Here is a 15,075-nt window from a genome sequence, read left to right on the forward strand (position 1 = left end):
TTAATGGAATTAACACGCAACCCATAACAACTCCTGGAAATTTCGTCGTCCATGAACCAATCTTCCTACCCTGATACCTACGTTCCTCCTTTATTTCACGAATCGCTTATGTGCGTGATAGTAGCAGACGTAGTTTTGAAATTTGCTAAGAGTTTCTATGTCGTGTTGTAGAATTAAAAATACATATATGAAAATTCAAGAAGGGATACGAAAAGAATTTAATAGAGTTCTAATTATTATTTGTTTCATATCTTGAATGGATTAAATAAATTTTATTTGTATTATTCATATAAATTATGTATAGATATTAAATTCTGGCGCATTTAAAGGACAAAGGCTTTCACAAAATTAAGATTATAAGAACTAGTGAAACAGTAAATCACTGTTCAGCCTGCTATAGTGTAATATGTAATGTATCTGTATGATTATTATGCATATGTATGATGTATGATATATATATACAGATGTATATAATATTTTATGTATTTTTTATTATATTTTTTATAATACAAACATATATATATATATATATCAAACATGACTTGTTAAAGGGCAAATTATTATATACTTTTATTATTTAAAAGATTATATCAGATTATATGTAATAATTTATGTAATACAAATATGTAATACAAAGTATCTTCCAGTTATAAAGTGAAACACATTGTGCATAACGATTATATTTATGAAGAAAAAAGTTATAAATTATGATCGTAAAAGAAATTTGAAAAACAAAATATGGTTTACTGAGAATGGCTGTTTTAACGTGGTTCTTAACTGGAGTTACATATCTCCCTCAGTAGAAGAGGTCAACTATAACGTAGCCTCCGTAGTCTACAAGTATTAAATCTTGATTATGAAAGATCTTTTTACTTCGAAGAAAATATCCTAAAATTGTAGCAGATCTTTCACTGAAATATTTAAATAAAGTTAACCCTTTGTTTACTATGTAAATTATAAATACATATATATATTATATTTTAATTAACTCGTATAACAATTTAGAATTTCTCCATATAATAAATTAGCATTTTTAGTCCCTTTCTTTATTATTTCATGTTTTTCATGTAACAATAATATTAGTTATATATCTACTATTATTATGTTTGGGAATAAAGAAGGGCCACAAATTGAAGGAAAGAATTAGTATTGTTTGAAATCGCAATATTTGAAAATCTATTGTTGATAACACCTATAATTCGCGCGGAAACTTCATATTGAACATAACCTGAAAAGATATTGATATACATATGTTATTCAAGTATACGCAATGTGTAAGCATGTATACGCAGTAGATCTGATATACTTACAAGATGGGGTTAATTAAGTAATTACGGAGAAATGCGAATATTAATTACTATACCAATTGAATGGATAGAAACAGCAAGCTATCGAGTAAATAGATGAAAATGTATTTTCCTGAATTTTGAAGAAATTTACAGTATGGAGGACTTAAAATGTAAATTTTTCGGTCTTATTAACAAGCAGGTAAATAAATTTGTATTAAAATTTTACGTTTGAATATCTTGTATTGCAATGTAATTGTAAATACAACTTTCCCTCTATTCGTGTTATGCTTTAGGTTATGTTGTACTACATTTGTATCTTTATAAACTTTCAAATGAAATGGTTTGTTAATGTTTAAGAGAAAAACTGTTCTAGGGTAAACTGATACAGTGTATTTGTATTTTCCATTGTTATTCAGAATACAACCAAAATTCCATTAATGGGTTTACATCCAGATCTACTTAATCCGTCAGAATCACAGAAATCAGATGATATACAATCAGAAGCTGACCAATCAACAGAAAGTGAACCTATCCCTGATCAAGACATATTAGAATCTATAGAAGAGATTTATTTTAATACAGACCATAATTTTGATCCTTGTAGACACGAATTGGAGAAGTTACCAAAGGTGTTGCAATCTAAAGAAATTGAAAAATGTTACAAGAAATTGAAGCAGCAACATCAAGTTGTTTCTAAGAAAGTTTTACAACTTATATTACAAAAGCAGAATGCTTGTAACAAAGAGTTTGAAAAAATTTTACTGATACAAGAACAATTACAGGATGTGTTAGAAATTTGTAGAATGGGAAGAGCAGATTTAAAATTAGCTGAAAGGCAATTTACTACAGCTAGTTTAGGAATATTAGCAAATTATCAAAAAAGGCAGATTATAGAAGAATTATTGAATAATTTAAATACTATCAAGACATTGGTAAGCTCATTTGACTTATATTTATTTACTTGATGAAGCAATAATGGATTAATTATTTTAATACTTTGTAGCAACGTACAGGAGATAGATTACAGGAGTTATTAAATGAAAAAAATTATCCCAGAGCAATCTCGTTACTTTTAGAATGTCAAAGTGCTGCACAGACATATAAACATTTCCATTGTATTGCTGCTTTAAATGGAAAGTTACAGGATATTTTAGAACAAGCAGAGGAAGCCTTGGATGTTACACTATCAAAGATGTGCACGCAATTTGATGTAACAATATATACGTCTATTCAAGAAGCTTATACTTTATTAGGAAAAACTCAATCTGCGATGGATCAATTGCATATGCATTTTACTGCTGCAATTCACAATACTGCTTTTGCAGCAGTTCATTCGTATGCGGGCGGAGATACAAAGAGACAATATAAACAACTTTGTCAATCAGTGCCCCGGGAAAGTTGCATTATTTGTTTAACAGAATTGTGTAAATCATTATGGACAATATTAAGCTCTTATTATTTGGTAGTAAATTGGCATAACACACAAGAAAATAAAGTTAAACTTAAAGCTGATGTAAAAGATTTAGAAGAGACTTTTAGCAAACAATATGTGAAGCATAAATTAGAAAACAGTATGATTCGTATATGGCATGATGTCGAAATGAAGATTTCGATATTTTTAATGAACGCTGATTTAACTTACATTAAATTTGAACAATTTGTTCAAGTTTTAGGTATAGTTAACAGGTAAATGTTTTACAAGGGTTTTATATAAGTTTAGGTTAATTTACGTATACCATATTAACAAAAAATAATTACAGATTAATGGAAATTGGGGAGGAGTTATGTGGTTTTAAGTCAGAAAATCTGCAAGAATCTATAAGGAAGCAATCATTGTCATATTTTTCTCATTATCACGCATCGAGACTAGATGAACTCAGGATATTTTTGGAAAACGACGGGTGGGAATTGTGCCCCGTGAAATCGAATTTTGTGGCAACTCAGTTACAGGAATTTAAGAGTTTAAAACCATCGCTAAACAGTTGTAAAGTATGGAACAATTTTGATAACTCTAACGTTGGTGAAAATGATAGCCCTATAAGTATAGAGTGGATTCAGAAATATTTAGAAGGGGGGTCATCGCCATTCTCTATAGGTCTAGATGATACCATGGACGAAGATATTTTGATTAGTAATGAAGTACGATGTTTGATTTAGAAATATTTTATTGTCCTTATACTAATTGGCAATGTAATATAAAAAATAATCTGTATTAAACAGGATAATCCTCCAGAATATTTTTCGGATGAATCGGACGATGATATCCCTGATGAATTAAAACACGAATACGTTGATGATTCAGATCATGTTAAAACAAATAAAAAAAAATGTAAACTAAAACAATCAGGACCCATGGTTACAAACACAACACTAAGTATATTGCGCGTTTGTGGAAAGTATTTGCAAATGTCTAGATTATTACGATCAATCGCAGTTACGGTTATACAAAGTATGATACAGTTTTACGAGTTATGTTTTTATACTGTACATTTATTCTTTACTTCAGATTTGGTAAGTTTTATTTATTAGTTACTTTTCTATTAAGATATTAACTTAGTGCTAAGAAATAATATTCTTTCCCACAGCAAATAAATAGTGATTCTTTATATAGTCCAAAACTGAAACTATCTCTAGCAAGAATTAAGGAGAATTTAATCATTTGTGAAAATGATACAGAAGATAACATTAAATTAAATTCCGATAAAGTACGACAGCCGCAGCTCTCTTCCATTGTAAATTTATCGCAACCGGAAAGGCTTCACGGTTTGACTGAACGTATCGTAGGAGTGGAATCTCTAATATTTTTAGGTCGGCAATACGAAAGTTTGAAGCCGTACTTGGAACATCTTATCGGTGCTAGCCCACAACGTGGTTTCCTTCACCAATTTTATATGCAAACAATAGCATCGAGCACGGATTTAAGGAAACCGGTATATATGGCAGTTGCATCTCGAGCATTTGATGTTTCAAATATTTTAAATTTAATGAATAAAGTTAATTGGGAAGTGACTGACGTTATGTCTCAACATAGTGGGTATATCGATGCATTACTTCAGGTATTTATTTTAAGTACAAATAAAAATTTTAACTTCGCTTGCACTGGCACTTGCACTTAAGAAATTTTTTCTTTTATAGGAAATATATATATTAAATGAAAGATTGAAAAACATCGGAAGTTGTCTTGCTTTAGCGGACGATGTATATAACGCTGTCTGGGAAAATGTGGCACATCTAATAACTCATACATTAGTAGAGGGGTATGTTACTTTTTTACTTACAATCTTTTTACCTTATTTACTTATATCCATCCTCTATTACAGATTTTCTAATGCTAAAAAATGTTCGAATGGTGGCAGAGCACTAATGCAACTCGATTTTACGCAATTGAAATCGAAGTTTGAGACATTGACTTCTTTAAGGCCAATGCCTCACAGAGAATATGTTGAATTATATATTAAAGCTTACTATCTTCCAGAAAATAGTTTGGAAGAATGGATAAGGGAACACAAGGTATTTAAGATTATATGTTATCTAACTATGATATTCTTATTTATTATTAACGTATTTTATTTATCTTGCAGGAATATTCTGTGAAACATTTAATTGGCATAGTTTCTTCAGCTTGTCAAAATAATAAAAAAACTCGTCAGCGTTTAATTGCATTCATAGAAGAACAACGGCCTAGTAGATAGCATAGGTCTATATATTATAATACATCTCAAGATTATATCGAAATAGGAATTGCATAAAGGACGAATTTTTAGGAATAATTTGAAAAGAGGAAAATGAAAAGGATGTATTTTCTTCATGTACATATTCGGGAACTTTTACTATATCACTAAAGTAAGCAAGCTCATTTAAGAACTTTAATTTTCTTGACACTTTTGTTTACTCAGTGCACGGATTAAATCCATCGATATGGGCTCTTAAAAGAATGTTAGTTCGTAAAATTGAAAGTATGTGATAAAGTACGAAATTGTTAATTCTGATGTATATCAATACTATGTAAGTAATATTGGCTAAAGGAATCTCATATCGAAATTTAGAGTTTCAATCGAATTCATAGAGTATTATTATTACAATTAACAATTACAAACTTTTCACATTATGTTAATAATATATATATATATTAATAATTATATATATATATATAGTTAATTATTCAGATCTATTACAGCATTGTCGAAAGTCTGAATAAAAAAAATATCTGCACTTTGAATCTCAAAGAAGGAATTTAATGTTATTGGATCTGTTGATAAAAAATTTTTGCTCGTCTCGAGCCTTTTCACTCAATCATTGTAAAGCAAGGTGTACATAATTTTATTTCATATTCATTTTATTTTCATAGCTCTTTTTATAATATAATAATTATATATATATATATATATATATATATATATATATATATATATAATATGAAATATTTTTTAAACATATATATTATTCCACATAAAAATTGTAGTTTTTATAAAGTTATTATGTTTTAATATTTTTATGACCAGAGTTTATAAATCTTATGAAAAAAAACACAATCCATTGTCAGATTATCAACTAAATAGTTGTAATAATTTGTAAATATTTAAATAATTTCTCGAAATTAAGTGCAATTATAACTATTTTGTTTAAAAATATGATATTTTACATTCTGAAAGAATACTTTTGTAATTTAAAGGTGTCTTTATTATACAAATAATAATAATAATAATATACAAGTACATTTTTGCTGGATTCATCGGTTTCCAATTTTGTAAAAATTATTATTATTTATCTATATAGTATTCAATGTAGCATTACGTTTATCATATATTTTTATATCCTTTATTTGTACTAAAAACCAAAAAATTCTATTGCACCTCTAATTACTATTCGCATTTTAACATTCAACTTCGTTTTGAGGAATGTGTTTGTTTGTAGCTATTAAACAATTCGAAAATTCATATAAAGCGATTAATTAGTTCATTGTATGAATATCTATAATCTGCTTTATACTACCATTTTCAAAATATAGAAATAACTAAAAATACTCTTCCATAAATAATATTCCAATATGATTGAAAAATGTTTCGTTCCTTTTTATTTAATGACTATGTAATTATAAAATTGGTTAATAATGGTGCATTGAGAATTCTCTGGCTAATAGTATTATGGGTCAGCGTTTCCCAATTTTTTTTATCTATGTGGATCGTATCTACTTTAAGTAAAATTTGTTTAAGATTAAAAGACAGTTCTGCTCTCTAAATTTATCTATTCTTTCGTCTACGGAGTTAAATTATGTATGAAATATGGCCTTTATATATTATCCTTTTAATTTTTATGAAAAAAAGAACACGATCCATGGAGTGTAAACGTTAAGAAACGCTGATAATTGTATTGAAGTAACCAATTTCTTCCTTACTCCAAAGCGTTTTATATCGAGCCCTGCATTCTGAATGGCCCCTGTTAAAACAAATCGTTGGAAAATGTAGCTGATACATATATGTGTGAACTAAACAATGGAAATATGATGATACCAAATGCTTACTTTGACAATAAGCCTATTTGACAATGTTATTTATTAATATTGCGTTAAAAAACGTATGCTCTAACTATAATGAAAAACGCATACGCCTTGTTTTTTTTTTTTCTTTCTGCTCATTTTTAAACCTAAATTCAGTATCTTGACTATAAATGCTTTTGTTATTTCACACTGAATGAAGAATGAATAAATATATTACTGCTAGCTAAAACTCGCTTTGTTATTAAAAAATTACTAAAAATATTTTCTTCAAATTATGTATTATCTGCTTACAGGATTCATTTCATTTCAAATTTTGGACATTTTACTAATAAAATGTGTACTCTATGATCAATAAAATTTCAATATTCGATTATATCAATTATAAATGTTTAATTCATTCAAATAAAGTTTATTGCCAAAATATATTTGTTCTTTTGTAATATTAAAACGTGTGTGTTCTTTTTAAAAAATAACTATTTTTTTAACAAAGTTATTTTAGTTACAACTGTTACGTTTCTTTTGTTTTCAATTACAACTAAAAGAAACAAATATGACACAATATTATAAACCTTCTTATACGAACGAAATTAGTGAGTATAAACATATACATAGAGCACTGCTCAATACTAGCACATACACCTCGAAAGAACAGCCTATTGCCTTCTTTCCAAAATCTGTGTACTGGTTTTAAATATGAGCTAATTTATCTTGCACATTAGTTCTCACCAAAATACAATACTTAACATTAATGGTACGGATGCCGAGAGAAAGAATCTAACAAACTTATTGTATTTGTATTAATTATTACTGCGGTAAAGTAATACAATTTGTTAAAATACTAATACCCTAATTTATATTATATCATGGAATGCAAATCAAATGTTGACATAGAAACAGAGCGATAGAATAACGTATACCATCGTTACTCTACTTTTAATCGCTATGTAAATATGAAGCTTGTAGAAAAGGAAGAATTGAATGATGTTGAAATATTCGTTTTGTTTAGTTAATAGCAAATATTGATAAATATGTTTATCACTCTTATTCTACATCTTATTATCAAAAGGAAATGAAATAAGACGCACATAGAACACTGTCTGGCTCTTTTCTCTGTGACCTAATTCTAGTTCTGCGTAATCCGATCGCTTAACTGGTAAAAAATATTGGCAGATATAATGCTGTTACGTTATTAGTAACATTGTTTCTATTTTCTTCCTTTTTCTCTCTCTTGCTTTTGAGCTCATGGTATCAAACCCAGTAGCTTACCATTTGTGCGTACAGAACAACTCCATTTATGTATGTATAAGTGTACGTTTGTACATCTAATGCGTTTCAATCGAAGTTAAAGCACAAAAAAATACACAATGTCAGAAGTTGCACTTTTTTCTCCTTTTCATCTTTTTCGAAAAAAGAAAAGTTGACTGATATGCATAAAAAGTTGACTCAAATGGAAGACGATTATTAAAAAAAGAAAAAAAGAACTGACTGTCACTACGAATATTTTTTAAAAATGAGATTGATAGCAAAAATTTATCAAAGGAATATTTCTGTGCTGTATAAAGTCATTAATGTAAGTGCTTTGAATGTTTACTCACATATATCAGTGGGATTATATGTATAAATATTATGTGTGATACATATTACATAGCATGGATAACAACCAGTGATGAATGAATGTTATGTCCAACTATTCTGGACGATATTTTAAATTAACTATTGCATAAATGATAATTTCAAATTGTAAAGATACTTTTTCTGAATGTATCTCTTAATCTCATAAGTAGCTCTTACAACTTTTTGTATTCTCTTATAATTAGTACCCCGTAATGCGGGATATGTACGCAAATATATATATAAATTATAGTAAAATGTTGGATGTGATAATCTAATCAATATTGTTGTATTAACTATTTTCACGGACTTTAGTAAACAGTTAGTAACAAAGTCTATATCTTTTGGTACTTTGATAAATTTCTATTTATATAGTATTAATATTACTGAAACGCACCATTTGATGTTAATGGTTACTTTACGTTTGCTGTAGTACATTGGAAATGATTTCCTCTTTCTCTCTCTCTTTCTCTCTCTCTCTCTCTTTCTCTCTCTCTTTCTCTCTCTCTCTTTCGCTCTCTGTCTTATGGATCATAATGATCATTATCAGTTTTGTTACAGAGCCTCTACATGATAAATAAAAATGACAATACAAAGCAAACGTACATTCTTGGTATGTGGCTAACTGATGAAAAATAAATATTTGCTCATAATTTATGATTACTGGTCAACCATGTAAGGCCTTCATAAAGCCCATCTCCAGTTGTGGCACATGATGGCTGCACATACCAATTTCTATCTCGTATCCTAGTTAAACCCAGTTTTTCTTGTATTTCATGTGGTTTCATTGCTGAAAAAATAAATAAAAAATTATTTATATAAGACAAATATACGATTACCAAAGATTTATAAGATACATTGATTTATACCATCTGGAAGATCTTGTTTATTTGCAAAGATTAAAATAATAGCATCTCGCATTTCTCTATCATTTATAATTCGATGAAGCTCCTGACGGGCTTCATCTATTCGATCTCTGTCAGCACAATCTACTACGAAAATAAGTCCTTGTGTTCCAGTATAATAATGACGCCAAAGTGGACGTATTTTATCTTGTCCACCAACATCCTACAGTGAAATTATTATCCTTAGTCAGTTGAACATTTTCCAAGCTATATTTAGAAGATTTATAATTACTATTACTTACCCAAACATTGAACTTAACATTTTTATAGGTAACTGTCTCTACATTGAATCCTACAGTTGGTATAGTTGTTACAGACTGTCCTAGTTTAAGTTTATATAGTATCGCTGATATGTAATTAAGGAAATGTTACAAGAAAACATATGATTCAAAACATTCTTTAGTCTTTTGCAAGGATTTTATTATAGAGTTTCATGTAAAAAAAAGAAACACATGTGTGTGTGTATGTGTGCATGCGCGTGTGTGTATATCTATGTAAAAAGGATACTAGTTTTCCCAGCAGCATCCAATCCTAGCATAAGGATTCGCATCTCCTTGTTGCCAAAGATCTTTGACAACAACTTGCCCATCTTGCCAGCTGCTTTCTAGGCACCTGGCACCTAAAGTTCAGAAAGTTTACCTTTAAAAAAAGTCATTTTAACACATAAAAAAGTTTTATATGAACAATTCTAAAAGGTTTAAAAAATATAGTGCTCTTTCCATTACTTCACTAACATCTCGCTTCTTTTATGAAATTTTCGTGGAAACTATAATATACTATGAATGAAAAACTTCCACAAATATCTAACCTCTATTTAAAATTGATTATTTCAAATGAAATATAATAGTTCCACAAATAATACGATTTATATATTGCCGAAATAAGAGAGCTCAAGGACGTTTTTCCTAACCTATCAAATACTGTAAATAGAATTAAAAATAGACAGATGTTAGAAAAATACTAGCGAATAAATAAATTCACGGTATGTTCGAGATCTGAATGAATTTGTAGTTAAACTCTGCTCATTTATGTAAAAAACTAAATATTCATGTAATGTAATGTCCGATAGTTGTCACGATAAATAGTCTAATTGGTATTGTGTCTTACATGACAATTGATGACGAATTTTTTTAAAAGAAATCCTTCGAGTCAGCAATACGAGAAGAGTGTAACTTGAAGCAAGCATAAATGTAACTCACCGAAATACATTTACAAAGGGCGAGTACTTTATCATGAACGCGCAGACATATCACATCACTAGACATAACTTATTTATATTACAGCTGTAATATAGCAGCATTACCGAAAACGTTATTTAGGCAGGTACAGCATGATGTCTCTTCGTAAGTCACAAGCAAACACGCATGTAACTTAAATGAAATATTGAGATCAGTTCGGTATGCATCGAGTACTGACAGGGAATTTGAAGCGCCACCGTATGTTACCATCTATTACTAATACCCAATTGGCAATACATTTGAAAATTGTATTCATACATAAAATATGTAAAGGAAATTGTTTTAAATCTCAATTTTGAAGTAATTGGAAATTTTCCAGTATTATGAAAATTTGAGTCACTTTGAACTCGATTCAATATTTAAAACGTTGACTGCCACACAAATTTTATATGCTTTATTTGTAACAAAATTGAAATATATACACCATAATATATAATTTTTGCAAAATATTGTATCGTATTTGCGTGCTTTTTTCTAACAATGTTATCTACATATGTCATTCACATTGTACACAACTTTTTAAGAAATTTATTTTATTTTAAAAAATTTAGTATCTCGGGCCACTGATGGCCACCGTGGTAGTTAACGTGTTAAAATTTTGTAGTTTTGATAAATTTTGAAGACTTGATATTTTTCTTGGGATTTTGAAGTTCATCAGACTTATCGAAACTTCACTGATCCGTACACCTTTATATTCATAGTATACTTAACATAATTTGGTACTTTTATTAACCTTTTGAGTGCTTACCAAAATAATCCAAAGTGGTTAAAAGTGTAATACATGTATATATTCTCCTTTTTTCATTATATAAATTGTTTATCCTTAAATTACCGACTGTTGCAAATAATATGAAAATCATTGATTAATACTACTCATCTATATACTCGTCTGTGATGAAAATACATGTGTTACTTACGTCCTTTTACATCTTCCTAGTAAATCGTAAAAATCTTAGGAATCCGTCTGTTAAGATATGTTTTGATATATTTTTACATAACTCAGTGCACTTTTAAACAATTCAAGTATTTTCAATTTTATGTACGCATGCGCACGCCGATAATCGACTGATTAACAAGAAAAAATTTCACGTGTCACGATAAATTTCCGTTACATTCTTTTTATTCGTTATCATTCAGCTCGCGAATTTCTTTTTAATTTCATAAGAAAATTTTGTACCGAATAAATAAATAAATAAATAATTAAGATATAAAAAATGATGTGTATGAAAAATGTATATATTTTTTATAGTTCGATATTAATTAATATTATATATATATACATATCTTTTATTAAGTAAAAAAAATTTCAGGATTGAATATCATTCAATAATTCAATATAATCACTAATCTACGGATATTTATGCAAACTTGAATTTTTATGAACACGGCTAGAGATTTGTTTTATTTTCTAAATATCATAACAAACATGTTGCTTTGAATATTTTACATTTTTCTAGATTATATATATTCCACAATATACTTTTGCGTATAATGTAATTATATTAATTAAAATTTTCCATGAACTCTAATCATCAGAAGTGATTATAATCCTGTATCTTTCCTTCGTATTTTTCCTTTATTTCCATTCTGTATTCATAAATTCCAATTAAAATTTTTCATAAGATCTACGAATTTTTAGTTCTTTTAATCCTTTCACAGCTCAGTGAGAATTATTTTGCAATATAAGAATATACGCCTATTTCTGTTCTCCATTATCTGCATATATGTACATACGTAGGCAAATATAGAAGATGGAAAATTAACTTTAATCAAATATTAATGTAATACTAGAGTAACTAAAGTATAAAAATTGTGTTAAATATATTACAAATTACGAATTATATAGTCATTTTGATTCAGTATATATACATATAGATATAGTTATTGGTATATGTATAATAGTAAGTATGGTAGTAATAAAACATACTTAATATGGACAGTAGGAAAGAACTATAATACACACTATCTCTATTTGGAAGAAATAATAAATTAATTTTACTAAAATAAACGTTTGTTTTATTAATATACTTCGTATCAAGATTCTTTAAAGAACTTTCAGTTGTATTCGCAAAAAGGTTAATCACGTGTGACCTACAACACTTTAGTTAACGTAAAACTCGGTAGTCGATACTCGGTACCGGTGAACCAGCGTGCCATAAGAAAAGGTTACAGTCTCTGAGCGTTCGGTCGATTCTTGACCGGTGAAAGAAATATAAACAAAAGAATATGATCTTTCACGGTCGGCATTCGTCCGTGGAAATAAAATATGCTGGAAAAGGAAAGGGGAATAGTTGGAGAAGCTGGAAGGGCGAGAGGGGCCGATAAGAGAAATCGAGCTGAACGTGCTACGTGGAATCGTGAAAGTAAAGGCGTATCCCGCTTTACCTATGAGTTGGGATAGGTTACAGGTCGCGGTCAAATACCTGTTGCTCGACTCTTTGTCTATTTATTTTCATCTATTTACTTAAGGTCACTTCGGACAGGAAGGTTTACTTCCGACATAGAGATACAGTGCAAACAGCTATCTTTCAATTTATCTACTGTTATTGATAAGAGTATTTCAAATAACGCGATTGATATCAGCTGCTCTTGTTGCATACGTGGCTGTCAAACGAAGAAGTGGACCTCGTGAACATGGAGTTTCTTAAGAAAAAGTTGATAGAATGCAATCAGGAACATCTGTTAAAATTTTGGGACCAATTATCAGATAAAGAGAGAGAGAATCTTTATCAAGATATATGTGAATTAGACCTGGCAGATGTAACATCATACTTTGTCAATGCAGTACATGCTTCGAGTAGTATGCAGAATATGTTGGATGACAAGGTGACTCCGATTCCTAAAGAAAATATTGCGTCAGTGAAAATCACAGATAAAGAACAATTAAGAGTATATGAAAAGTTGGGACTGCAAGAGATAGCAGATGGAAAAGTAGCTGTATTGTTAATGGCTGGTGGCCAGGGTACTAGGCTAGGTGTATCTTATCCTAAGGGTATGTACAATGTGGGTCTACCTTCTGGAAAATCTCTCTTCCAACTGCAGGCAGAAAGAATACTTCGTTTACAAAATATGGCAAAAGAAGAATGTGGAAAAGATGGAGAAATTAAATGGTACATATGTTTTCTTCATATGAATCAAATAATTTATAATATGTGAAAGTTTGTACTTTAAATAAACTAATAGTTGCCTTTATTTCTAGGTACATATTAACTAGTGAAGCTACTCATGAAACAACTGTATCTTTCCTACAAAAACATAACTATTTTGATCTGAAAGAAAAGAATGTTAAAGCCTTTAAACAAGGTATGCTTCCATGTTTTACACTGGATGGAAAAATCATTTTGGATAAAAAATATAAAATTTCGAAGGCACCAGATGGAAATGGAGGATTGTATCGAGCTCTAAAGGTGCAAGGAATATTAGATGATATGAAACAGCATGGAATTCACAGTGTTCATGTTCATTCAGTTGATAATATCTTGATAAAAGTGGCAGATCCCATTTTTATAGGATACTGCTTATCTTCATGCACCGATTGTGGAGTTAAAGTTATAGAAAAATCTTCTCCGAATGAGTCAGTAGGAGTTGTGTGTAAAGTATGTTTATAAGATATTTCAATCATTTATGACATCAATTTTATTTAATTACTTTTTATCATCTTTATTGTAGGTCGATGGTATCTACAAAGTTGTAGAGTATAGTGAAATTTCAAAAGAAACTGCTGAATTGCGTTCGGATGACGGACAATTAATATATAATGCAGCAAATATATGTAATCACTATTTCACCGTAGATTTTCTACATGATGTTGCTATAAATCACGAAAAGGAAATGGAACTTCATGCTGCTAAAAAAAAAATTCCGTATATCGACGAAAATGGAAATCGAATTGAACCCAAATCTCCGAACGGTTTTAAAATCGAGAAATTCGTATTTGATGTATTCGAATTCGCGAAACAATTATCAGTTTGGGAGGGAATTCGCGAAGAAGATTTTAGTCCTCTAAAAAATGCGGATTCCGTTGGCCAAGATTGTCCAAGTACCGCACGAAACGATGTACTTAAAATACATAAAAAGTGGCTGTTAAATGCTGGAGCTACATCCGTAGCAAATGATGTAGAAATATCTCCTCTATTATCTTATGCGGGAGAAAATTTAAATCACATAATGGGGCTATCATTAGAAGGACCGTGTGTATTGGAATAACAAAATTCAATATATACTGCTTTTGTACCTTTTTACAATACTGTTCTTGTTAAGAGTCTTTAAACTATCATGAGAATGTATTCTGTGATTTAATGATAAAATTTAGCTATAAAAATTGTCGACATTCTTATATAAATTTTATAACAGTAAAATACGAAAGTATTACGTACACATGCATAAGCTTCTATAATAGGAAGAAAACGAAATATATCTTGCGCGCGAGTATGTTCACATATGTAGATATTAAAAAACTCTACAGACTTAATTATTATATTAATTTATCTGAATCATGTAATTATAAAATATGTATCATAAAATTATAAAAATTA

The 15,075-nt window shown here is 29.2% G+C and overlaps 3 protein-coding genes across 6 annotated transcripts; 2 read left to right on the forward strand and 1 right to left on the reverse strand.

The window, feature by feature from the left end:
• The first annotated feature begins 1,190 nt into the window (after positions 1 to 1,190).
• Positions 1,191 to 9,092, forward strand: LOC122572863 (syndetin). Of its 2 annotated transcripts, XR_006318582.1 has the most exons (10): positions 1,191 to 1,488; positions 1,706 to 2,221; positions 2,293 to 2,975; positions 3,050 to 3,428; positions 3,510 to 3,800; positions 3,875 to 4,345; positions 4,425 to 4,546; positions 4,610 to 4,799; positions 4,871 to 5,132; positions 8,959 to 9,092. XR_006318582.1 is itself a non-coding variant. In XM_043738442.1 (9 exons), exons 1-9 carry the CDS (start codon positions 1,444 to 1,446, stop codon positions 4,979 to 4,981), a joined length of 2,808 nt encoding a protein of 935 aa, XP_043594377.1. In that variant the 5' UTR covers positions 1,191 to 1,443; the 3' UTR covers positions 4,982 to 8,982. The 2 variants fall into 2 exon arrangements, 1 of the variants encoding a protein (XP_043594377.1); XM_043738442.1 differs by having other exon boundaries at positions 4,871 to 8,982.
• On the reverse strand, positions 5,947 to 10,749 carry LOC122572871 (ADP-ribosylation factor 6). 3 transcript variants are annotated; one of them, XM_043738465.1, is made up of 6 exons: positions 10,606 to 10,749; positions 9,810 to 9,921; positions 9,545 to 9,648; positions 9,267 to 9,465; positions 9,004 to 9,187; positions 5,947 to 6,725 (listed from the first exon to the last, which is right to left on the reverse strand). In XM_043738465.1, exons 2-5 carry the CDS (start codon positions 9,889 to 9,891, stop codon positions 9,045 to 9,047), a joined length of 528 nt encoding a protein of 175 aa, XP_043594400.1. In that variant the 5' UTR covers positions 9,892 to 9,921; positions 10,606 to 10,749; the 3' UTR covers positions 5,947 to 6,725; positions 9,004 to 9,044. The 3 variants fall into 3 exon arrangements, with proteins under 3 accessions (XP_043594400.1, XP_043594401.1, XP_043594399.1); XM_043738466.1 differs by having other exon boundaries at positions 10,410 to 10,708; XM_043738464.1 differs by having other exon boundaries at positions 10,502 to 10,707.
• Positions 10,750 to 12,216: 1,467 nt separating this feature from the next.
• Positions 12,217 to 15,011, forward strand: LOC122572669 (UDP-N-acetylhexosamine pyrophosphorylase). Its single transcript, XM_043737939.1, has 3 exons — positions 12,217 to 13,650; positions 13,740 to 14,136; positions 14,210 to 15,011. Exons 1-3 carry the CDS (start codon positions 13,175 to 13,177, stop codon positions 14,744 to 14,746), a joined length of 1,410 nt encoding a protein of 469 aa, XP_043593874.1. The 5' UTR covers positions 12,217 to 13,174; the 3' UTR covers positions 14,747 to 15,011.
• The last annotated feature ends 64 nt before the right edge of the window (positions 15,012 to 15,075 follow it).

This window comes from Bombus pyrosoma, linkage group LG11 (genome assembly GCF_014825855.1).
Source record: "Bombus pyrosoma isolate SC7728 linkage group LG11, ASM1482585v1, whole genome shotgun sequence".
Lineage (NCBI taxonomy): Eukaryota > Metazoa > Arthropoda > Insecta > Hymenoptera > Apidae > Bombus > Bombus pyrosoma.